Source organism: Piliocolobus tephrosceles, chromosome 7 (genome assembly GCF_002776525.5).
Source record: "Piliocolobus tephrosceles isolate RC106 chromosome 7, ASM277652v3, whole genome shotgun sequence".
In the NCBI taxonomy this organism is placed as follows: Eukaryota; Metazoa; Chordata; class Mammalia; order Primates; family Cercopithecidae; genus Piliocolobus; species Piliocolobus tephrosceles.
In genome coordinates this window covers 81,418,479-81,443,733 of record NC_045440.1, presented here as the reverse complement: position 1 = coordinate 81,443,733, position 25,255 = coordinate 81,418,479, and the positions used below count along the sequence as shown (strand labels likewise).

General features: G+C 36.6%; 1 protein-coding gene across 2 annotated transcripts in view; it reads right to left on the bottom strand.

Annotated features, from left to right (window-relative positions):
• Positions 1 to 203: 203 nt before the first annotated feature.
• The window catches only part of ZBTB10 (zinc finger and BTB domain containing 10), a 39,571-nt gene continuing 14,519 nt past the window's right edge, over positions 204 to 25,255 (bottom strand). For both annotated transcript variants that reach the window (XM_023227812.1, XM_023227811.2), the window contains exons 2-6: positions 24,009 to 24,897; positions 10,606 to 10,704; positions 6,028 to 6,204; positions 5,320 to 5,492; positions 204 to 5,045 (exon numbers count right to left, since the gene is read on the bottom strand). In XM_023227812.1, the coding sequence (XP_023083580.1) occupies positions 4,740 to 5,045; positions 5,320 to 5,492; positions 6,028 to 6,204; positions 10,606 to 10,704; positions 24,009 to 24,897 (1,644 nt within the window). In that variant the 3' untranslated portion in view covers positions 204 to 4,739. The remainder of the gene's footprint in view (positions 5,046 to 5,319; positions 5,493 to 6,027; positions 6,205 to 10,605; positions 10,705 to 24,008; positions 24,898 to 25,255) is intronic.

Below are 25,255 nucleotides of genomic sequence, written 5' to 3'. Positions count from 1 at the left end.
CTTTCATATAAAAACATACAAACAAAAAACCCTTATAGTATTCTGTAATTCAAACTTGTAAGCCTGAAGTACAAAGATATCTGAATTATACATAAGTCAATTTCATTAAGGTGTTCCCCTTACCCCAATTAGTCTAAATTAGTACACTTGCAAAGAAATCTGAATTAAATGTCAGTCAATAAAATTCACAAAGCCAGAAGCAGTTTAGTGCTCACAAGTTTATATTTTTAGGTTTGAATAAAGACTCTTGTGTATTTTCTAAATACACAGACAAAACAGTTTCGGAAGTTTACATACATGTCTTAGGACACTTATATTAGGTAGGTAATTTACATTTTAAAAAGTTGGTCTTCGTAAAAGATCTTCCCAAAGAGCTTTTACAAACAGCAGGCAGAAGTGTTCTTTTATGTTTACAGTGTTCAAAATGCCAATGCTCCCACTAAATAATGGCCTCAACCATCACTCTCCTCAACCCAAAATACTGTTCTCAATAGCTAGTGTACTCCAAATTTAAGTACCCAATGTCATAAAATTTAGGGCTAGAAAACATCTTTTGAAGTGTGCTTATCCCTAACACATTTTAAACTATCTAGAATTCTTTAATTTCAGATGAAAGCAGGGATACAGCAGGAAAAAAAAAAACTTTCCATTTTAAGTCCTAAAGTGACTAAACACCTGTTAGTTCTAAGTGTGGATATTATGTACCATCGTTAAGTTTAAGGATCTGGGTGACTGAACGGCACAAAAACTGGGGTTTCTATCTAGTTCTTCAGATAAAAACCATTCTTTTATAAAATTAAAATGCCACAGCCGGTTAAGAGCATGTGCTACACTGATGTGTCTTAATATAGTCAAAGTGACAAAACAACTGCTTTATGAGGAAAGAGTAGTAAGGAAATTTGTTGGGGGGAGGAAAGACGCTCAAAATTCTAAACACAGCTGTCTTACAGGAAAAATATAAATCCATAGACTCCATTAAGAGCTGAAATTCTACAAGAGTTGTTTAGTGAGGCAGCAATAGAGCCTCCTTGAAAGAGTATGGGCTTCAGAATCAGACGTGCTCGAAGCCCCAGCTCTATCACAGCTGTGTTAAATTAGCCAAGTTTCTGAATTTCTCTGAGCCTTTCCTCATCTATAAAATGGAGACAATTAGCACCTACCTTATAGAGGATTAAGGTAAAATCAGGTATACAGCACAATGGCAAGTGTGGGCACTCAAAAAAAAATTGGTAGTTTTTTGAATCGTTTTTCAGAAAAATGAATCTAAACCCTTCATGCTATGTTCAGAAAATCCTAAAAAATATAAATAAAGCTTACTAAAGTTTTAAAATTTAAGATTCTTAAAAACCTATTTTCCATCACACTTTCCCCCATATTATACTACTCCAGTCATATTCAGGCCCTTTACACCATTTTGTATTAATATAAATGCCCAAGTCCTAATCCTTTCATTTCCTATTTTCTCCTTCCTTTCCCCTGTCTTTGCTCATTTCTTTTTCCTCTTGGTTATCTATTATTTAACAACTTTAAGATGTGTTATGCACCTATTATGTACCAGTGTTCTAAGCACTTTACATGAATTAACTCATTTAGCTCACTCTTCTCCAGTAGGATGGCTGTACCTAACCCAGCTAGTGTGTTTTCCTCAATTTCAAAGCTACTCATTACTGTTCAGTTTCCCTTTCCTATAATGTTTCTTCTTTTTTAAACTCTTAATTGCTAGTGTGCTAAATTTAGCAAAATATCTAGTAAATAAGAAAAATGAACAGGGGTCCATATGGAAGTATCTGTCTCTGAGAACTCTAAGAAATAATGCACAATCTTGATTTATGAGACTGTCTGTAACTACAGAGTGAATATGAAAGAAAGTTTATACTCTTCCCCTTCATTAAAATTAAAAGCTCTAAAATACTTTTTCATTTAAAATATAAATTACAAGAGACAACTTCGCCAAATGTGTAACATAATTCTGCCAGAGTTCCACAGACAAAATTATGAGTATTTCATTGTTACCTCTGAGACCAATCATAAGTTCTTAGTATCTATCAACTTCCTGAAATTTTACTGTAAGTCAGAAAAAGAATACACTTAAAAAAATAGAAATGTCCAGTAGTATACCTTAGTACTAAAACTATTTTTTAAAAAGATCTAGATGGGAAAAGGCAGTCCCTCGAGATCATGAAACAAAATAAGTTAGGCAGTCAGCAAGTAGAAAAATCTGTCAATTCTGTTTCTGGTAAAATGTTTACTTCAAAGAAATTTTTATATAGGCTGAGGCTAATATATTCAAGAGTATAAACACTTTTCCTTTGGATTACCTAAAAACAAACTTTTAAAGTATCATATTTCAATTGACTAAAAATATAGCCAAATCTGTCACAACACAACATAAAATGGACAATTATAGAATATTTTAAATTAACAGTAACAAGCCATCTACATCAAACCTTATTTCCAACTAAAACCAAACAAAAGCACAACAATCCCGTAGTGTACCAAGTGTGTATTTCAATTTACTGTATGCAATCTAACAAAAATTTGGTCATAATTTACCAGATATACATAAATGATTTAAGTAGTAAAAGAAAATTCAGCTTCAAGAGAGTAAGTTCATATCTTGAGGAAAAGTAAAAGTACATTAAGAATGTAAAGCCAAAGTCCAGTTTCTATGCAATAAGTGAACTGTAGTCTAATAAAGCAGATTTAGGTGATTTTTAGATATATATCTTTGTTCTTTAATATATATTTATATATAGACAGATCTACCAATTGTAAACTAGTTTATTTAAAGGAAGGGAATAAATGGGATGAAAGAAATCTTTATACTATACTTACATATTCACAAAGAACATTTTACGTTTAAAATACTTTTTCATTCATAGTATCTTTGCCCAACTAATTTCTACCAGAAATACATTTTACTCATTTGTCTAGAACATTAAGATGTACTCATCTGTTTTAAACAAAAATCAAACTGAAACTATTCTTATCTGTCAGGTTTACAGTTATGTAGAAACTACAATATAGATGACAAAAGATGCATCTAACCATGTAACTGTAATTTATCTTTGATTTATCCAAGCAGAAACATCATTGTCTAACAATAAACCATTATTCTACTGAAATCAGAGACAATGATAAAGCTTGTCTCTTAAAAAACATCAACTTTCCAACTTTGATCAGATGGAGCACCAAAGGGATTATATCTGTCAAAGCATCTTTGCAATTTTTTCCACATAACTAGCATAATTTAGTTACCTGATATAAAATAGGAAAATATACTCAATTTTTATTTAAAAGAAAGCTGAAAATATGACATCCCTCAATCTTATATAATATACAATATGCTAATAAATGCCATACATGTTAACAATACGTGAAATGCTGCTGAGAGTTCCACAATCAGCTAATTCATGTCACCAGGCTAAGTAAATCTGACAATTTCACCTCAATATGTCACCCTTTGTACCCTGAAGAATTTAGTTTATAGAATAATAAAGCTTCTCAGAATTTTATTTGTAAGATTCTTGAGACTGTTGAATCATGGTGACTACTAGGACTGTATCAAGGTGTAGTGACTTCAAGGAACAGAAAAAAATAAATTAAGTATTGATCATAATTTCAAAACAATATCCCGCTAAGTATGAAACGAAAGAGAATGCACATTTTGTGTTAATTTTAATGATAAAAGGGACATGGGTAAAAACCTGATATTTCACTTATATTGCATAACAAGCTAACCAAACTGGACATGGTGGATAAATTATAAAACAAATCATTTTACTTATTTCTATGATTTTTCTTTCAATTAGGTCTTTCAAATAGGACTGAGGTATAGTACACTGGCAAAAATAAAGAGGCAAACAAGAATAGTGCCAAAGTAACAGATACCCAAAACCGAATACCATGTCAGAAAACATCATATAGTAACCATTTATCAGATTAGAGCAGCAGAAGAAAGTTACTTCTAAATCATAATCATTTTAGTGGTATTTGTCAACTTCGCCACGGTAACTTCATAACATCATTCTTCATTTGTGAAGTAGTAAAATTCATGTCAAAAAGGAAGGGGGGAATGGAGGAAGTCAGTTAGTTCATTCCAATAAATTACCTCTCCAGTTCTTATAAACATGCCCATCAGCACAAAATTGAGAAATAATACCTAAGACTAGAAGAGACTTGGTTTAAGTTATGAAGCAAATTAAATGGAAAAATACAAGAAAATAGAACCAATGGGGTTGAAAAAGCCCCTCACTGAAAATCTGTATTAAAAAAAATAAAATTAATAAAAATAAAAATAGAAACAAAACTCTACTAGTACAAACTAGCCTGAGTGGTTTGATGGACAGAGTGATTGGGTCAAATGTCACTGTACTTCCATAAATGGATTTTCTCCATTCATGTTAAAGTAGCACATGAATGTAAGCTCTTTAAGGACTATTTTCATAGGACCCAAATAGTTACTGTATATCCTATAAATAGAAAATATTTTACTTTGATAACTGACTGAATATGTGGGGACTCCATGTAATCCAACCACATGGTTGTTTGCTGTATAGTCCTGTGCAAATATAAAAAAAAATTTTTTTTTGCTATAAGGCTTTGACCCTACAGTTTTCACAGCAACATAACTACTATCCAGCATGTACCATATTTTGCAAGCCTTCAAGTTCAACAATCCAAATTGTCGATTCATATTAGGTCCAAATGCAGCATCCTTGAGGAGTATAGTAGGTCAGTTAATCATCTAGAGACATACAGACTTCTCCTGATTCATCCCATCGAGAGGGATCATTCTGATCTTCTCCATCATCAACTAGCTCTTCATCAGCTTCTCCTACTTCATTCTCCTCGTATTCTTCATCCCGAGGGAATTCTGTATCCTGTCCCTGATCTACACCTTCTTGCCCTCCTGGTTGTGATTTATCTGCACAGTCTACACAAACACCATAACGTCGAGATCCATGTCTTATTCCAACACTGGCTGCTAACATGAAGATCTTCTTACACACCATACATTTGTATTTTTTATCCTTTTTATGCACCTAATTGAAGGGGGGAAAAATCCAATATAAGGATATTATATATAATAGAATGCATTTGAACCACTCAAATTAAACCACACATTTAATAATGAGTGACTATACCACTGTTTCTCTGTAAAAAGCTCACTATCAGTTCATAAAGTCAAACTCTTTGTTTAAAGCAATTTAGGAGACAATCTTCCTTAAATTCACAATTAACTGTTTAAATCCCTTTAAACTTCACTGACATAAATACAGTTTATCTCAAAGATTAGCTGTATTTAAAGTTACTTACCAGGGAATGTCTTTTTACATGTTCTCTTCGAGTAAACAGTTTTCCACAAATATCACAGCTAAATGATCTCACTCCTGTGTGAATGAGCAAGTGCCTTTTTAGTGTTCGTCTGTATTTGGCTACATAGCTACAATGAGGGCATTTTAACTTGTTCATGATTAGAGATGATTCACCTATGAGAATTAACAAAAAAAGAGAAAGTGCTTATTATATATTAAACAGAAAACTTGCTATCAAAACTTCTTATCTCTGAGAACAGCAATTATGTAGAACTACTGATACTTGTTTTTTTTAAAAAATGCAGAATATGAAAGCTTTTAATTCTTTTTTTTTTTTAATTTTTTAATTTTTTTTGAGACGGAGTCTTGCTCTGTCGCCTGGGCTGGAGTGCAGTGGCCGGATCTCAGCTCACTGCAAGCTCCGCCTCCCGGGTTTACGCCATTCTCCTGTCTCAGCCTCCGGAGTAGCTGGGACTACAGGCGCCCGCCACCTCACCCGGCTAGTTTTTTTTTTTTCTTGTATTTTTAGTAGAGACGGGGTTTCACCGTGTTAGCCAGGATGGTCTCGATCTCCTGACCTCGTGATCCACCCGTCTCGGCCTCCCAAAGTGCTGGGATTACAGGCTTGAGCCACCACACCCGGCCGAAAGCTTTTAATTCTTAACAATTATTTAATAATTCTGTATTTGTTTAGTTGACTAATACTTGCCATTTTCCCAAGTTTCTTGTTTTGGCCAAGATTCTGGCAATAATCCATACTTGAAATCATTTGAAGCACCTGGTATCAATCCATACTTGAAATCATTTGAAGTACTTGGTATCAATCCATACTTGAAATCATTTGAAGGACCAGGCATCAAACCATACTTGAAATCATGTGAAGTACCTAGTACAAGTAAAAAGTCTGAATTAGTAATAGTAATAAAGATCTGTCTCTTATCAGAGTCAGAAAACAGAAAATATATTTATATCCTATGAGCACTGATAGAACTTCATAGTGAGTTAAATAAAACTGTATTTTAGTCTACAATTGAGATGTCTTCCTACTTTATTATCACAATTAAACAAAATACTATTCAACTGTAATAGAAGAAATTCAGTTAAAAAAAAAAAAAAATCATGGGCCAGGCACAGTGGCTCATGCATATAATCCCAGCACTTTGGGAGGCTGAGGCAGAAGGATCACTTGAGCCCAGGAGTTTGCAACCAGCCTGAGCAACATGGAGAAACTCCATCTCCGTCTCTACAAAAAAAGTTTTAAAATTAGCTGGGCATGGTGGTGGGTGCCTGCAGTCCCAGCTACTTGGGAAGATCATTTGAGCCCAGGAGTTGCAGTGATTCAAGATTGCGCCACTGTACTCCAGCCTGGGTGACAGTGAGACAATGTCTCAACAACAACAACAACAACAACAACAACAACAAAAAAGGTGCTGGTGGGGGAGAGAAAAACATGAGTATCATTTAATTGTGCAGACGCCACAAGAAATTACCCTTTTAAAGGATGGGTATATTCAAACCAGAACTCCTAATAGTTGCTTTTTTCTAACTACTCTATCACTTGAGATTTTATCACCCTAAAGCCCAGCTATCAAATGGGATATTCTCCTTATTACAAACCCAGAATAGGCACATAATTTTAAGATTAATTAGTATAGAAAAATGGACTGAGAATAAAGAATATACACAGGATAATTAAAAATTTAAAGTTCTATTACTACATCATTGTTGTTTCAGACATATTAGGGCAAGGTAACTGAATGTTCTCAGGGTTCACTGAAATTTCTTTCTAACTCCATCCTTAAATAAAATAACGTGCAGAAGATAGAATCAAAATAGAATAATGCATGTGCCTAAGGATCTTCAGATTAGCAAGGGCGGGAATTATATCCACCGGATTTAATTCCATCTTTAATGTAATTCCTTGGACCAGGAACCTTTTCGCAATAGGAATATATCCAGAATCTTCTACAACTATTGCCACCTTGATCCAATCAATGGTGAGCTCTAGCCCCTGGACTGTCTTTAGTAGCCACCAAAAACTTGTCTCCCTACTTCCACTGTTGCCTTCCTGGAGTCTGTTCTGAGGAGAGAAATCACAGATTCTTTAAAACACTACCTTAAGGCAGATCACCATCAGCTTACAAGGCTGCAAAGACTACCCACCCTCACAATAAAAGCTAGAGACTTTCAGTATCTTCCAAAGCTTTACCTGGTGGAGCCCTGGCTTCCAACCACCCTTTCAGTCACTCTATTCCAACCATACTGACCTCTGTGCTGTTCCTCGTCCATGATAAGCATGCTCCCAATTCAAAGCACTTAAGCTGCCTAAAACACTCCTTGCCAAGATACAGTTCATTCAAGCAGCAATAATACATTTTCCTCCCATGGGCATCACGGTTTCAAAAGTAAAGAATGTTTATCCAAATGGATTTGCTAAGAATCATTTCCCATATATGTTCCTAGACATGTTGTTCCTCTTAAAAATTAAGATAACTTAAGATTCCTTTTGGTGAAAGTCTTAATACCCAACAAAGTAAAAATGTCTCTAAAGTATTTTAAAACTGCACATCATTACTATTACTGTAAACTGTGCTGTACTTGGAATATCTTGACCGGTTTTTGATGTAAAGAAAGCTCCCTGCACCCATAGCTACATATAATTCAACTATAATTCATCATAGTTGCACCTAATTTGTGTTTGGAAGTAAGCTGTAAGAATCCTAAAGTGAAGCATTTCTGGGTGAGGGATAAAGAATGGGATGGAGCTGGTAGCCTGGAGGTCAACCTACTGTTAGTTTCACATTTTTAAATAAAGTTTGAGCTTTATGATCCATATTTCTTGTCTAAATCAGTACAAAGTCAAACTCCAAGACAGCAAGAACTGTGCCTATCTTACTTGCCTTGGTTTTTCTACTAAGACATATGCCCTATGATTACTTGTAGAATAAATGTTAACTAGCACATGCCAATATGTTCTTCTGACTTGCTTAAAATAACTTGGGAAACTAGTATCAAAAGACATGTTAGATGTTCTAATATCTACAATTATTCACAACATATAAGAATAAGGAAATAGGCCAGGCACAGTAGTTTGTGCCTGTCATCCCAGTAATTTGAGAGGCTGTGGGAAGATCGCTTGAGCCCATGAGATTCAGGCCAGCCTGGGTGACAAAGCGAGAGCCCATCTCAAAAGAAAGACAGAAGAATATCCCTAAAACAATTTGTAAACTGAAAATCCAAGATTCAACATCCATGATAACAAGGAATGTAACACTTTATCTGGAACACAAAATGGTAATTCAAATTAAGTAAACCTTGCCCCAAATTTCTTTCATCTCTCCTAATTCTTATAACAGAGAATACTCGTAGGAATTACAAGAATGGCCTGAATAAAGGTACTGTCATTGTAATTCAATACACTTAAGGATCATTAAGGTCATAGAGCTCTTCAAGATGGTGCTTACTGATCAATAATAACCTTCTGGGTACATTATTCCATAATAGAAAACTAAGGAAAAAGCAATGTAAGTTTTTGACCTCAAAATCATCAAGCAAAGGCTGATCTCAGATGCAAAAATACTAATGCATCAAAATGTCCCCTTTAAGAGGAATAACCCTATATCAAAGATTTACAAATTTAAAAGTTTACATATGAATTCACAGGCCCCTAACTACACCCTTTCTTGGACTAGATTTCAAAACTGAGAAAGCAAGTGCAGTAACACCTTCTTGCGCTGTTAGCAATTTTCTGTACAAACAAAATCTTTAAAATTCAACACATCTGACGTATGAACTGCTAAATTCAAAACTTGTTTTGTAAATTCTTTTAGACAGTCAGGGGAAACCACCTTAAGGCAGTTTCTTCAGAAATGTGGCTTTATTTTGGTCAGTACATACTGAATTCAGAGCCCATGACTACTTTTTGTAAGAAGTACCTCATTGTCTCTGTTCTCATCAACTTTGAAAACAATTCCAAAGTTAGTCAAACTGAATCAATCAATAAACATCCATATCTATCTTCAACAAATACTAGTTTTGTCATGTTTTTATGTACACACACACATACATGCTTTCTATGCACTATTTGAAAACATGCATGCTCATAACTTCAAGCCTAAATGCATCTTCTAGAACATGCTCCTAGATAACCACCATATAAGAAATTTAAAACTGCTTATCACTTAACACATACTACATATTCTAATTTCCGGTTGGCCCCAAAATGTCCTCTTTAGTCATTTCTTGTTCCCATGATCTAAGCAAGATCCATGCTGCACTTTAGTTTACTTCCCTGGTCTCCTTCAATCTAGTGGTTTCCCCACTTGTCTATCATAACATTAATATTTTAGAGTTTGGACAGGTTTGGACTACCTGTCGTATACATCGATGTCTGGGTTTTCCTTTGTCATCAGATACAAGCTGAACAGTTCCTCAAGAATACGCATAAGAAATGTTGTGTGCCAGGTAGTACATCAAATCAGTCAGCCTTTAATTTCAGTTTGTTCTCTTACTAATGACACTTAAGTTTAATCACTTAGTTACGACAATCTTCCTCAGATCTCTTTATTCTAAATTTACCTTTTCCCCTTTGCAAGTGGAAATCATCTATGGGAATCTATGGGAATAATTTGAGACCATGTGAATATGATATTCCCCAACAACCTTTCACCCTATCATAGTGGGACAAGCCCATTAACAGTGGCTTAACATCCACTGATGATTTTGAATTATTTCCTGTGGGGGTTGCAAAATAGCTATTTTTCCAATTCTATCATTCTTCTATCAGCTTGGCATTCTTCTGTAAAGATTGACTTTCTTTTACTCTATTTCATTCATAACATACTCATGAATTCTTTGTTTTTATATTCATCAAGCTTCCTCCAATGCACTGCTGATATCACACAGAACTAATCAACATTTTCTATAGCCATTAACTACACCATCATTTTGCATAAAAACTAATTAAAATAAATTCAATCATTATTGTAATTACCATTTCCATTCCGTATCTATATACCAGCAGGAAGCCATAAGGCATATTAACTCAATTACTTTTTATATGTAACAGTTTTTAAACTAAACAAATGACTCCCTCAAACATACAAAACCAGAAACATCAATTTGCATTCACCAATTTTCCAAAGTCATCATGAACATAGCTAACATAGATTGAGAGTAGTTATATACAATAGAACCCCTTATGGGAGAGAAATTACAGTAGGCTGCAGGTAAGATGTAACACTTCCCAATCTTAAATGTACTGTTGCTAAAATCTTACTGTACCTACCAGCATCACCTCCATCTTGACTAGTGCCAGCTTCAGCCAATAAATTTGCATTCACATTCCTATCACCATCTGGCCCCGAGAGTAGAGCACCATCTAAATCTGAAAAGGAAACATAGAAAAATTTATCTACAAACCACACCATAGCCACCACCCAAAACACCACTCTTTCTTGGAACTGTTTCTTAAATAAAAAGTACCATCTGTAAGTACTGAATTATCTACTGTGTTCAATACTACAAGGCTCACAGAAGCCAAAGACATGTACAGTGAGTACAGTGTACTGGTTAGGAATGGGCTGTAGAACCAGGGTGAATTAGGTGCCACTCATATTTCTGTTACAGGCTACGTGACCATGTGCCTTAGTTTCTCCCTAATTTATATCATAGATGTGATCTAGGAATCTAATTGGATAATGTAACAAGGCAAGTATTACAATTATGGTAATTGACACTCAAACAATACTGCTAGTATTAACTAGTAAGTACTAGATGTATAAAACACATTGTTGGTGCATCCGTATTGGTTCACAAGTGGATAAGACCAATTAAAGCTAGAATGCTTGACTGGAAGTGGTGGCTCAGGCCTATAATCCCAGCACTTTGGGAAGCTGAGGTGGGTGGTTCACTTGAGGCCAAGAGTTCGAGATCAGCCTCGTCAACATGGAAAAACTACACCTCTACAAAAAATACAAAAATCAACCAGGTGTAGTGGCACACACCTGTAGTCCCAGCTACTCGGGAGGCTGAGGTGGGAGGATCTGCCTGAGCCCAGGAGGCAGAGGCTACAGTGAGCTGAAATCACACCACTGCACTCCAGTATGGAGCAACAGAGTGAGACCTCATCTCAAAAAAAAAAAGTTTGACTGTCAGAATACAGAATATAGATGGCAAATAAAACCATGGGAGTGAAACAGATGAGACAGTGAGAAAAGATTAAGTACACTGAAGAATCCTAACATTTAATGAGTTACAAAAAAACATATAAAAAACCTTTAAGGGAAAAGTAGTCCACTTTGTCAACACTCCCTAGAATTCAAGATGAATGCTAAAAATGGACATCACTTTCATTCAATAAGCACCTAGGATGTCACTGGTAATCTTACTGAGCGATACTGGTGAGTAGGTGGGCAAGCAGATAAAACGAGTGGTCTGTTGTGAAGAGATGATCATCAATTAAGAAAAAATGCTGACAATCTTTCTGAGAAATTTAACTATAAAAGGGAAGTATAGGAAATAGGGTAATGACTTTTTTCTTTTTTAAGAAAGTGAAACTTACATTTTTTTTGGAGACAGGGTCTCCCTCCGTCACCCAGGCTGGAGTGCAATGAGATGATGCAGTGGCACGATCTCAGCTCACTTCACTGCAACCTCTGCCTCCCAGGTTCAACCGATCCTCCTACTTCAGCCTCTCAAATAGCTGGGACTACAGGTGCACACCACCACACCTAGCTAATTTTTGTAATTTTGTGTAGAGACAGGGTCTCACTATGTTGCCCAGGCTGGTCTTGAATGCCTGAGCTCAAGCAATCCTCCTGCCTTGGCCTTCTAAAGTGCTGGGAGTACAGGCATGAACCACAGCACCTGGCCAAAAGTTACATATTTAAATGCTGACAGGAAGGAGTCACTAAAGGGAGAAGTTAAAGATACTAAAGATATTGCTGCGAAGAGAAGGAATTAACCATTGTGTAACATTCCTAAGGAGTCTTGCAATACAGGGGCACAGGTCTGGGTACTTAAGAGAGACAGCAGAGACAATCAGTGTTAAAGCCAAAACTTAAGGACAGAGTTAAAGCCAAAACTTAAGGATATTCCACCAGGCTGTTGGTTTCTCTTTTCTCTGTAAGGTGAAATTAGTAGAATGTAGCATTATTGCTTAGAATAAATGGGTTGGAAGTCAGAACAATGAACAAGCATTTAATGTGGAAAGAACAGTAAATAGAGAACTCCTCTGCCCAATCCTTAAGAACAGGGATACTGCTTAGGTATCTAGGATTATACCTAGATAGGATACTATTTAGGTATTTTCCCACTATTTATCATAATGCATGATAAATAAAAGACTTTTTAAAATACCGTTTGCCAGGCATGGTGGCTCAAGCCTGTAATCCCAGCACTTTGGGATATATATGTATTGTAGTTAAATGCTGGCTTGAATAGTCTGCCCTTTGCAACTTGTATCACTAAACAAAGTTTAGTTTTAATTCATGGTATCTGAAGAACAATTTGGTTTTTTGGTCTACAATTAAACTAAAACCTATCATGAACTGAAAATATTTAACTGAAATTTAGTGGTTTTGTTTTCTTAAAGTTAAATGTATTTCAATAATCAAAAAATAACATTGGTCAGGCATGTACTAGTCCTAGCTACTGAGGAGGCTGAGGCGGGAGGATGGCTTGAGCCCAGGAGTCCAAGGCTGCAGTGAGCTACAATCATACCACTATACTCCAGTCCGGGCAAGAGTGAGACCCTGTCTCAACAAAATTGAAATAAAAATAAAAAATACAATTATTCAATTTCACTAGACTTCTCAATCTTTTTTAAAAAAGTCATCATTCTGAAATGCAGTCTGTTCCAAGGACATTTCTCACAATTCTGCCGAGTGGGTTTTCAAATACAGGTTTCTATTTATGCAAAATTCTATAGTGAATTGCTGAAGGCTTTCCTCAATTCTTAAGAGGCATTTCCTAACTCCTACCCTACCCCTAAAGTACTGTATTAGAACTTGTGATTTCTAATTCTACATGGACAACAAGTATAGACCTCCTTGGCCAAAACCCTATGAAATAAATAGCAAGTGTATTTGTCTCATGTCTCTTTTGAAAGGCACCAACTACTTGGTTCTTGATATCAAAAACAAATCTCAAAAACAGGCGAGTTCTTCCAAGTTGACAATCTTTTGACAATAGTGTGCTTAACTTTCAGGACGCAATATATTATGTCACTGCTTACCTTATTCAAAACCAGCTAAACCACCTAGTAATTCATTATTAGAGATGTTGATGTGAATGGAATAGAAGCCAGACAAGCAACCATTTACTTGACATGAATAAATTTTGCTTCATTAGGAAGCATGATAGCAATTCTTGGTCATCATCTTTTTCTCTAAAATTACAAGATTACAAAATAAACTCTAATACACCTGCTTTTGTGATATCAAGTATCTTCCTATGGGAATCTTAAGCTTCATTTAAAGGTAGCAAAAAAAAGGGCTAACATTTCTTTGCAAACAGCACAAATCCTTTTGGAAGACTGATTCAAACATTAGTTTCCTTACCCCTCTTCTCACTACTGCACTTGTCTAAAACACACACACACACACACGCGAACACCACACTGGTTTCACAAGATGACAGCTATTTTTCTGACTGGTGGCAGGCACACATGTGGCATGTAATATTCAAATGACCAGAACTAAATGACAAGCTATGTAGGATGTCTTCTATTTTAAAAAATGTCTTTTCTCAGTGAACAGATAGCAATCTCTATAACAAAAAACAGATTATATGCATCCAGCAGTAAGTAAAATCTTTCAACATTTTATCAATGAGCAAACTAAGGCTGAGAGAGGTTAAATAACAAGCTAATGGCAGAGGTCTGCACTATTTAGTAACTGTATTACCTTGCTTCCTGACAGTTTATTACAAGCACCAAGCCTCAGGGCCTGGCACATAAGCAGGCAATCAAAAAACTACAATTTGCAATGCTGGGAACATGAGAGCAGAAGTATATTCACATGTACTTTGCTGCTGACACTTGATATGCTCTTTTTGTGACATGAACAAAAATAAACATTAATTCCACTCTGTCTTAAACCAGCATCCATTTTATTACTTTCCCTTTATTTAACAACATATTCTCCAAAATCTTAAGGATACCAAGGTACTAGCTATCTTCAGAGGTAAAACTGAAGGTAAAACTATCTTCAGAGGTATTATTCATGGAAGGACAGATACAGTGGCTCATGTCTGTCCCAGCACTTTGGGAGGAGGCCAAAATAGGAGGATCGCTTGAGCCCAAGAGTTCAAGGCTGCAGCGAGCTCCCACTGCACTCCCTCCATGGGCGAAAGACTAAGACCCTGTCTCCCAAAAAAAATGAAAATATTACCATAGATTTTTAAAAATCTTATAACAAACAGTGGAAAAAGAATGAGATGGGATTAAAAGACTGGTCTAAATCTCAGTCTCTACCTCCCAAAAATGTGCCCTTGACCAACGATATTAGTAAATGAAAATTCTGAGCAAAGTACAAGACAAAACAAAGTATCATTAAAGACAAGACTAATCTTGGTGCCTTGGTCATGTCAGAAATCTCATAGATCATGGTGGGCTACCAACCCTTCCAAATTATGTGTGAAGTGAGTAGCATAGCACCTGCCTGTGAATGCTAAATTAAACAAGACTGAGTTGGAAAGAAGGTTTCCCTGACCATTTGCTTGTGATTCTCAATATTCCAACCATTAGGCAAGTGCAGACTAATCCAGATTTTCTTAGAATACAAATACTCTTGAAAAGATATAAGACACTGGGAAAGAAATTTTAAGAAACAGCTAAACAAGTTGTATAAAAACTCAGACTCATATCTACTCAACTTTCATTTTCATTTAAATACATTATCAGCCAAGTTTCTCTTATGGTAACAGTTTCAGAACTAAAAGCAAATGCATTCAGTGCTCCCCCCCCCCCCCATAAACAGGTACAGACTTTTTCTCTTCGGTTTTCTCCTTTCAGTGGACAGTAAATTCAGTTGCAAATGTATTATATAAACCACCATTTACAGTTCCTATAGTGGCCTTTTAAACTCAAAATAGCTTCCCTTTCACTCGCAAACTCATTGACAAGTGACTGCCCCATCTTAGACTAGGCTCAAGTGTTTCTTCCTTGCATTATTCCAAAGTGCTGTTATTTCTCCCTAACAGGTTCCCCCAGTACATGCCCCACCTCCAATCCATGAAAAATGCTCTTAAACTTTGTAGTCTTAAATGCAACATAAACAGATCAAATATCTAGTTAAAAACCACTCATTACTTCAGAGTCTGTAAAACAAGTCACAATACAAAAATAACTAGTTATACCTATAGACAAGATGGTAGGAAATTGGAGATGTCCCCACAACACTATTCCTTTTCTATTCTTCTACCCACTCATTCCAATTTCTTCCCACCTTGCAAGTCAACGAATGTTCTTTTCCTCCTCCTAGCAAACTTGTAAATAACAAAAGATTCACTCACACTGCCTTCTCTATGAAGCCTTCCCCAACTCTACTGGACAGTTAGGACTGTTCCACTGCACCCCCTCATGCATCTTAAATAATCTAATTTAACGTTTATCACATGGCACTGCATATGCTTCTACCCCACAGTCACCCTATTGTGAGTAAGTTCCACATAAGGGACTCCTCAATCTTGACATTATGTGGCCTATTGCTCAGTGTCTTTAGATTTTAAATAAATACATTTCCAAATTTCCTATTATATGTGGAAAGCTATTTTGGAGTTCCCAGAAAGTTGTAACATTTCTGAAGAGTAAAGCTTTGAATGAAAATTTACACTATCTGGTCACCCTACTATATATTAAGGCTGTATCAGAAACCAAAAATTCAGTTCTATAAAAAACTTTCAGGGACTGACTTTTATATGGTTTAGACAATTTAACACCTTCAGCAGGAAGAAGTCACAAAAACGTCTTAACTGACCCAGCTCTTCAGCTTTACTCTGACCACTTAAAGAGTTTCCAACTTACAGGTAATAATCACCAGCGCAGCCACTTCTTGGGTCAAGTACAATACAGGGAAGGAAAGCCAACAGTAAGCAGAGCAAAAGGGGAAAAAGTGGCAGACTACTATTTCCACTACCATATGGTTGCGTACTACCATCTTTTAAAATTAAATACTGAAGATTCTTACGCATTAGTATATTGTATAACTTATTAACTATTATTTATTTTTAAAAATAAGCATCAGGGCTGGGTACAGTGGCTGCAACCCCAGCACTCTGGGAGGCTGAGGCAGGAGGCGAGTTGAGCCCAAGAGCTGGAGACCAGTGTGGGCAACATAATGAGACCCTGTCTCTATTTTTAAGATCTTAAAAAAAATTAGTCAAGAGTGGTGGCCCGTGCCTGTAGGTGTGCCCAGGTACTCAGAGGCTGAGGCAGGAGGATCACTTGGGCCCAGGAGTTTGAGGCTATAGTGAGCTATGATCACTGCACTCCAGCCTGGGTGACAGAGGGAGATCTTTTTTTTTTTTTGAGACATCGTCTCGCTCTGTCCCCCAGGCTGGAGTGCAGTGGCACGATCTTGGCTCACTGCAACCCCTGCTCCTGGATTCATGTCATTCACCTGCCTCATCCTCCCAAACAGCTGGGACTACAGGCACCCGCCACCACGCCCGGCTAATTTTTTTGTATTTTCAGTAGAGACAGGGTTTCACCGTGTTAGCCACGATGGTCTCCATCTCCTAACCTTGTGATCCACCGGCCTCGGCCTCGCAAAGTGCGGGGATTACAGGCATGAGCCATTGCACCCGGCCTTTTTTTTTTTTTTTTTGAGATAGAGTCTCGCTCTGTCACTCGGCTGAAGTGCAGTGGCATGATCTCTGCCTGCCGGGTTAAAGTGATTCTCCTGCTTCAGCCTCCCGAGTAGCTGGGATAATAGGCATGCGCCACTACGCCCAGCTAATTTTTGTATTTTTAGTAGAGACGGGGTTTCACCATGTTGGCCAGGATGGTCTCGATCTCTTGACCTCCTGATCCGCCCGCCTCAGCCTCCCAAAGTGCTGGGATTACAGGCATGAGCCACCGCACCTGGCCTCAGAGGGAGATCTTGTCTCTTAATAAAATATAAAATAAAATAAAATAAATAAAGATCTGGCTTTCAGCATCCTCCCCCGAGTTATTAGAACCCCAAGTTACTAATGAAAAATGAAATTAAATTCTGACTTGTAGCTCATCCTTCATAGCATACTCCATGGGACGCCTAAAAGGTCTAGCAAAACACCTGGAATCTCCTAAGAGAATAAAAACTAATCCAGGTCCGTAAATCTGTTACGTGAGACCCTTGGGGTAAGACTTAGAATACAGAATGTCTCAGATTTTATAGCTATGACTGTAACACCTCATGTGGGGTCTGGAGTAGCACCCTATAATCAAAACATTAATATTTATACAAAACATTAATATTTATACGGTAAAACATGAATATTTGTAGGGCGTGCTGGCTCACGCCTACAATTCCAGCACTTTGGGAGGTCGAGGCAGGTGGATCACCTGAGGTCAGGAGTTCAAGACCAGCCTGAGCAACTTGGAGAAACCCCGTCTTGTCTCTACTAAAAATACAAAATTAGCCAGGCATGGTGGCACATGCCTGTAATCCCAGCTACTCGGGAGGCTGAGGCAGGAGAATTGTTTGAACCCAGGAGGTGGAGGTTGCTGTGAGCCGAGATCACACTATTCATTGCACTCCAGCCTGGGCAACAAGAGTGAAACTCCATTTCAAAAGAAAAAAGAAAAAAAGCCCATGAATATTCACATTTAAGGAAGTAAAAAAATACAAATAGCTGATTTGTTGCCAAAATGATCAAGAAAAAGCTTTGGGTCAACAGAGCTTTTAAGATTTCAGAATTTTAAGGTAGAAATTTTACTTCTTTCCCATTAGGGAGGCTGTCTGAGATATAAAGGCTAGTATTGTGGCAAAACTGAATCTAAAGCCCAAGTCTCCTTCACCAAAGCCATGTCCCATGGTTTTGAAACATATTTTAGACTGGACATGGTGGCTAAAGCCTGTAATCCCAGCACTTTGGGAGGTCAGGCTAGAGGATCCCTTGAGCCTGAGACCAGCCTCCTAGGCAACAAAGCGAGACTTCATCTTTACTAAGAAAAAAAAAAAAAAAATATTAGCCAGGCATGGTGGTGCACCTTTCACCTGTAGTCCCAAGTACTGTGGGGCTGATTGTGGGAGAGTGAGGCGAGAGAATCACTTGAGCCCAGGAGGTAGAGGTTTCTGTAAGCCATGATCCTGACACTGCACTCCAGCCTGGGTGACAGAGCAAGACTCTGTCTCAAATATATGCCTTATTAGGATTTGTTAAATCTATCTAGTTTGAATATTCTTTTCTCAAAATAGTGTTCAAAGTACCAAATTATGTGCTTTTTTACCAAAAAAGCAATTACACAAATAAATGCAAAGCTTAAACCTGATTTCAACTCTACTTGTAAGGATTAATACAAACCTAAAAATGTTGCAAAACTCCTTTTCCATCATAAGTCTAGGTGAAAGAAACTTCCAGATTATTTAAAAGAATTCTAAATGTTTTCTTTTGATCAACTAAAATTACCTTAGAGTCCTCGTATGGCATAAGAAAAAAAAATCATTTACACAGACTACATCAGCTTGTGGCAAATATCAAAAAATATAATAATCGACTGCATTTACTAGGAAATATCTGAGGAAACTGTCCATTATAATACTTGGTGTCAACTACACAAAAAACGGAGAAATTCCTTTCAGAAGACGGTACCAGGAAGTTTGTCATCCTGGTAGAACTGGTATGTTTTTCTCTTTTGAGTAAGGCTGTTTAGTATCTTAGAGCCAGTTAAAAGCTTAATTAGGGCAACCACATTTATATCCATGATGAGCACTCTTCTTTGCCAATTATACTTTATTTTGCTAATTTGTCTCTTTCGTCATTTCAAAATAAGGTATGTATGCATGCAGTGTATGCATGCAATTTTACAGAGTAAAATTATTCATAATAGGCAGAAGTTACTAGTATGACAGGTATAAATTTAAAAATCTAGGCTCAGAAAACCATGTTCCTTGAGCCCACAGAATAAAGTGATTTTAAAAAATGAGATTAACACCTGACTTGTACTAGTTAAATGGGACACAACATGTGTGAACACACATTGTAAAACAAATTTAGGCACTAGTTATCTGTACTTCTGTAATTCAGTTTCTAATCTCAGGTTATCTACTTTATTTGGCTAAAATTTAATGTTTCCTGGTTGCAAATTAGCAAGACAAGGATTTTGAAATTTTTACATTATCAGAGCAATTCATTCATGACATCATTTTTACCCTTATTTGATCACCCAGATTTTAGTTTTTGCTGACAGTTTTAATTATTCCATAATCCCAGTATGTGCATATTCTCTTAGGACAGAAGTTTCTAACTTTCCTGAGTTCTACCTTCAAGTATTCTTGCGTATCAGAAATGATCTGAAGCGAAGTCAAACAACAAATATGACGCTGTAGTGAGTCAAACAACAAATACGTTAATTTCAAGATAAAAAAATACCATCTGAACAAAAACTCTGCAGCTACGGGTATACCTTCTTACCTCAATTTTTAAAAGGCACCCAAACAAAAGCTTCAACATTATACAAGACAGCGTTATTAGAGCTCTACCTTACAAACTCTGGGCTGACCTGGGGGAAGTCACAGTAACTAGAAGAAACCCACAAATCCAAACATGCCAAGCATTGTTTGCAGACTGAACAATTCACTAAGACTTTTCAGATGTTTGCTACAGAACTTTACATTCATTTGAAAGCATTTATTTCATGGAAAACTTTTTGTTTTCTCAACAAATGGAAATTAAAGCATAACTAATGATGAAGGGGATCATAAAAATATTTTAAAGTTAAATGGAACTAATTTTTTAAAAAGATAGGAATCTACTACTTTAGTGGTTAATTGCAAGGTTGTAACGCAGGATAGTTCTAAATATGCAACCTGCCTCTTTCTACTTTTACTAGCTGAATGACCTTGGGACCTTGGGAAGGCCTTAACCTTGGTAAACACAGGCTGACTGTGTTCTATATTGGTCAGAACTTGCCTGGAAAGTTAGAATAAATTCTGTGCATTAATCACAAGGTGGGCAGAAGAGCACATAGCCTACAAAAACAGGACTTTTTAAATGTCTAACATTTGAAGGGTTAGCAGGTAGATTAGAGGAATTAGGTTAGGTTTAAATTATACTATTTCAAGCAGGGCACAGTGGCTCATGCCTGTATTCCCAACACTCTGGGAGGCAGAAGTGGGCAGATCACTTGAGGTCAGGAGTTCCAGACCAGCCTGGCCAACATATAGTGAAACTCTCTACTAAAAATACAAAATACAAAAATTAGCTGGGTGTAGTGGTGCACGCCGGTAGTCTCAGCTACCTGGGAAGCTGAGGCAGGAGAAAGCTTGAATCTGGGAGGCGGAGGTTTTAGTGAGCCAAAATTATGCCACTGCACTCCAGCCTTGGTGACACAGGGAGACTCTGTCTCTCAAAAAAATAAATACAATTAATTAATTAATTATAAATTATACTATTCCCAACGACAGAATTAGGAAGTTACAGAGAAGCAAATTTTGGCTACATTTAAAATGACTACCTAATAATCAGTCACCCTACACTGGAAGCTGTTTAAGGAAGTCTTTACAAGCAGTCAAAAAAATCAAGCTGAGGCTAAGACCATCTATTTGGCATTCGCTAGAAAGTACACAGCACCGGAAAACTGGATATGAATAACCTCAATAGTCTTTTCCAAGTTTAAGGAGGACTGCCATGACCAAGAGAGTTATTTCATATTTGTCACTTCATTTTCATAATCTATAAAATCAACACAATATTTTAATGAGGAAACTGAGGACAAGAGCTTAATTTGATAATGGACCACAGTGGGTAGGTGGCATAGCTTATTTTCAAATTCATTATGTTTGATTCAATTTAGGCTCTTTCCAATATAGTAATGTTTGCTGATCTCAACCTTAACTCACAGAATTACCTATAGAACCTTAAAAAAAATTTCCACATCCAAACCACATTCTATACCAATTAAACTGGAATCCACAGGAAGAGAGACCCCTTATGGTATGTAACACTCCCAAGTGATCCCAACGTGCATAGCTATGATTAAGAACCACTGCTATACACGAAGGGTTGGCAAGTTTTACTGGAACACACCTACCTTCATTTGTTTACGTATTACAAATGACTGCTTTCATGTCACAAGTGGCAGAGTTGATGAGCTGATTTTTATGGCCAACAAAGGTGAAAGTTTTTTTTTTTTTTTTTTCACTGTTTTAGCCCTTTACAGTAAAAATTCACCAGTCCTTGGCTCTAAATCATATTATACCCTAACCATAATGCTCGAGACCCATTTTTTTTTCCCCACCAAATAACACTGGTGGCACTGACAGAACCAAATTTGTGAGTTAAGCAAAGTTTGGATACCAAACTGCTAACAACGAAATGAAAATGATCCTTTTTAAGAGATGGCTGGGCACGGTGGCTCACACATGCAATCCCAACACATTGGGAGGCCGAGGTGGGTGGACCTGAGGTCAGGAGTTCTAGACCAGCTTGGCCAACATGGTGAGACCCCCATCTCTAGTAATAATACAAAAATTAGCCAGGCATGGTGGCATGTGCCTGTAATCCCAGCTACTTGGGAGGCTCAGGTAGGAGAATCACTTGAACATGGGAGGCATTGGTTGCAGTGCACCAAGACTATGCCACTGCACTCCAGCCTGGGAAACAGAGACTCCATTTAAAAAAAAAAAAAGACGTAAGAGATAAAGTATGTTAGACCACCAATTAATTTACGATAGAACTAGTCCATTGATACAACCATGGCTAGGAAATACTTGATAAAAATTGCTAGTAATATTATTTTTGAAAGTATGCATTGTAGTTCATTAATAATGCTTTTCTTTAAATCACTCCAATTATATGTGGCATTAATTTTTTAAATCGGGTTACTGCTGTTGCCATCAAACAAGCACTACACCCAGAAGATCTTATTTATTCTTTAAGGAAAAGTGTGTGTATTTAAAAACACTATAGGGTTTCCACCATACTGTTAAATAGGAATAATCCATACAGCAGGAAGACAATGTAGCTCTAATAAGAAATTTGTCAAGGTCTTCTATATAATTAAGACAAAACAAAGTGCTGGCTAAGGAGTCTATCTACCCTTAATATTTTATTTAACTAAATTGTCTCAGGGATTTTATTGTTAAAACTTGATATAAAGTACAAGGAAAAAGATCAACAAATAGTATTATATATACACACTAGCTGATTTTCACACAGTAAAAATTTCACACACACACACACACACACAAATTCCTACCTCTGAAAGCTAACCCAAATCTAAAAAGCCAGAGGAACATTTCACAGGATTACTATGGCATTTTGCCCTCTGGCAACTAAAAACAGTGATTCCTTTAACAGAAAATACTCCATCCTCAAATGACCACCATCGTGTAAATCAGACACTGAACAGTTATGGTGCTTTGAAGTGAAAAAACAAGCATTAAATAATGTATGACAGTGGTGGACAAGTCTCGGGTATGCATAGGAAACCTCAAACCCACTAAGCTTCTTCAAATAAAGATACACACAGTCAGATTAAACTAAAGACTTAGCAATGGTCTTCTTTTAAAAAAATTCCCACCATCAATGTGATTCTCTAAGATTCCTATATAACTTTTGGAGAGAAATATATTGAAGAGAAAGGCCTCAGAGGCTTTGCAACTAATGCAAAGGTGAATGAAAATCAGGTGACAGTGGACAAACAAAATAGCTTCTAGTGTGAGAACAGAACAGCAGCTGCTCTAGGCCAGGTGTGGTGGCTCATGCCTGTAATACCAGCACTTTGGGAGGCCGAGGCAAGCGTTTCACCTGAGGTCAGGGGTTCGATACCAGCCTGGACAACATGGTGAAATGCCATCTCTACTAAAAATACAAAAATTAGCTGGGTGTGGTGGCATGCACCTGCAGTCCCAGCTACTCAGGAGGCTGAGGTAGGAGTATTGCTTGAACCCGGGAGGCAGAGTTTGCAGTGAGACTCCAGCCTGGGCTACAGCGTGAGACTCCGACTCAAAAATAAATAAATAAATAAATAAATAAATAAATAATAACAGAAGAACAGTAGCCCTAAATAAACTAGAATACCATAATCTCATAATTGGTAAAATTCTTTGAAACACTTAAATATGTTTTAACAGCCAAAAATAAAATAAAAAAGTTGTTAAGGTGGTCTATGAAATAACAAAGTGATTATATATTGCAACTAAAGATTCTATCTTTCCCAGCACTGGGTATAAAATAGTGAGCACAGAGGCTAAAAATGAGGAAAGTCAAAGACCCGTACATGCAGCAGAGTCCACGTTCCTTAACAATATATGCAATACCTGGCTATTAATACATCTTTTGATAAACTCACATATATATGTGTTGAAAAAAGACAAAGAAAATATACCAAATATGTTATGCATTTGAACGATGTCCCCCCTTCTTTTGTCAACAACTTTAGTATTACTTTATAATTAAAATAATTCAATTAAAAATATACTTCAAGGTTATATCCAACTAGAATTAGGATGAACAAGGAAGTATCTCTGTATATATATTTACCTGGTTCTTCCTTGATGAGTAGTGTATTTTCTTCTGGATAGGCAACAGGTGGCTGCATCACTGAGCAATCTTCTAAATTCGTTTCATTATTAGGTGGAATATTATAAATAAATCTTTTTGTAGTTTGGTTTTTTCTCCTTGTTTTGCCAGTCTCTTGAATTCCCTGGGAGCCCATATTATTCCAAATAAACACTTTTGTTTGACCTTCAGACTCATTTTCAGCCATTTCAGGAGATCCATCCTGGACCCAACTACTGTCATTCATTTGGTAGTTTTCTATTTGGCCCTCGTCGACATTACAACCATCATTTTCAACCTTTACATTGCTTGCCAAATTGGTAAGATTCCGTGTTGCCCAAAAACTGGCAATTTTTTGATCCCGTGATGAAGATAGACCATCTCTATTAACTGGTTTTCTATTATTATAGTCCACAACTACAGACTCTGGAGCTTCTGATTTAATGCTTATATTTAAGGCATCTTTAATGAAATTTCGGCAAGTTTGAACAACTTCACTCATCTGAAGATAGCTGGCCACTGTCATAACTTCAATGGCATTTTGGCTTGTGAGCACCAGGTTACCAGAATACAAGAAGTCCAAGATGACTGAAAAACCTTGAACTGCAGCAATATCTAAGTGGGTAGTATTGTTTTGGTTAGGGCTTTCTTTGTTTGAAAAGCAATATAAAGTCTTAAAGAAACGGCTGCCTGCAACCAGGATGTTCTTATGAGCTTTGAAGATTTTTCCGCTTACCACAATGCTGACATCACAAAGAATACCTTTCTTTCTCTGTTCATTTAGTTGTCGCAGAAGTTGATAGCAATAAGAGTTCTCATTTGGCCTACTATTAAAGTCACAGTACCCCTCTTCTGATGGTATTTCTGACTCCTGTAATTGGATAAAAAACATTAGTATTAAACTCTATTGACGTTTTAAAAAAACTCCCAAACCAAGGAAAACAATTATCAGGCTTTTAAAAAGCGATAATCAAATATATTAATCTGTGAGTAATCAAGAAAGAGAGTGAACAATGGTGGTGCAACCCACTGCTATTATTTAAAAAAAAAAATCAACACACCTGACTGAAGATCAGCAGGATTTCATTTTAAAAATAACATTCATCATATCTTTCAAATATAAGCTAAGAATATGAATTGAGAATTTCTTAAAATTAAAAAGAGCAATTATTTTCTTTAGAAAAGAAACTTTCATTTATAAGAATTAATGAGTTTGCTTTATCTCTGAC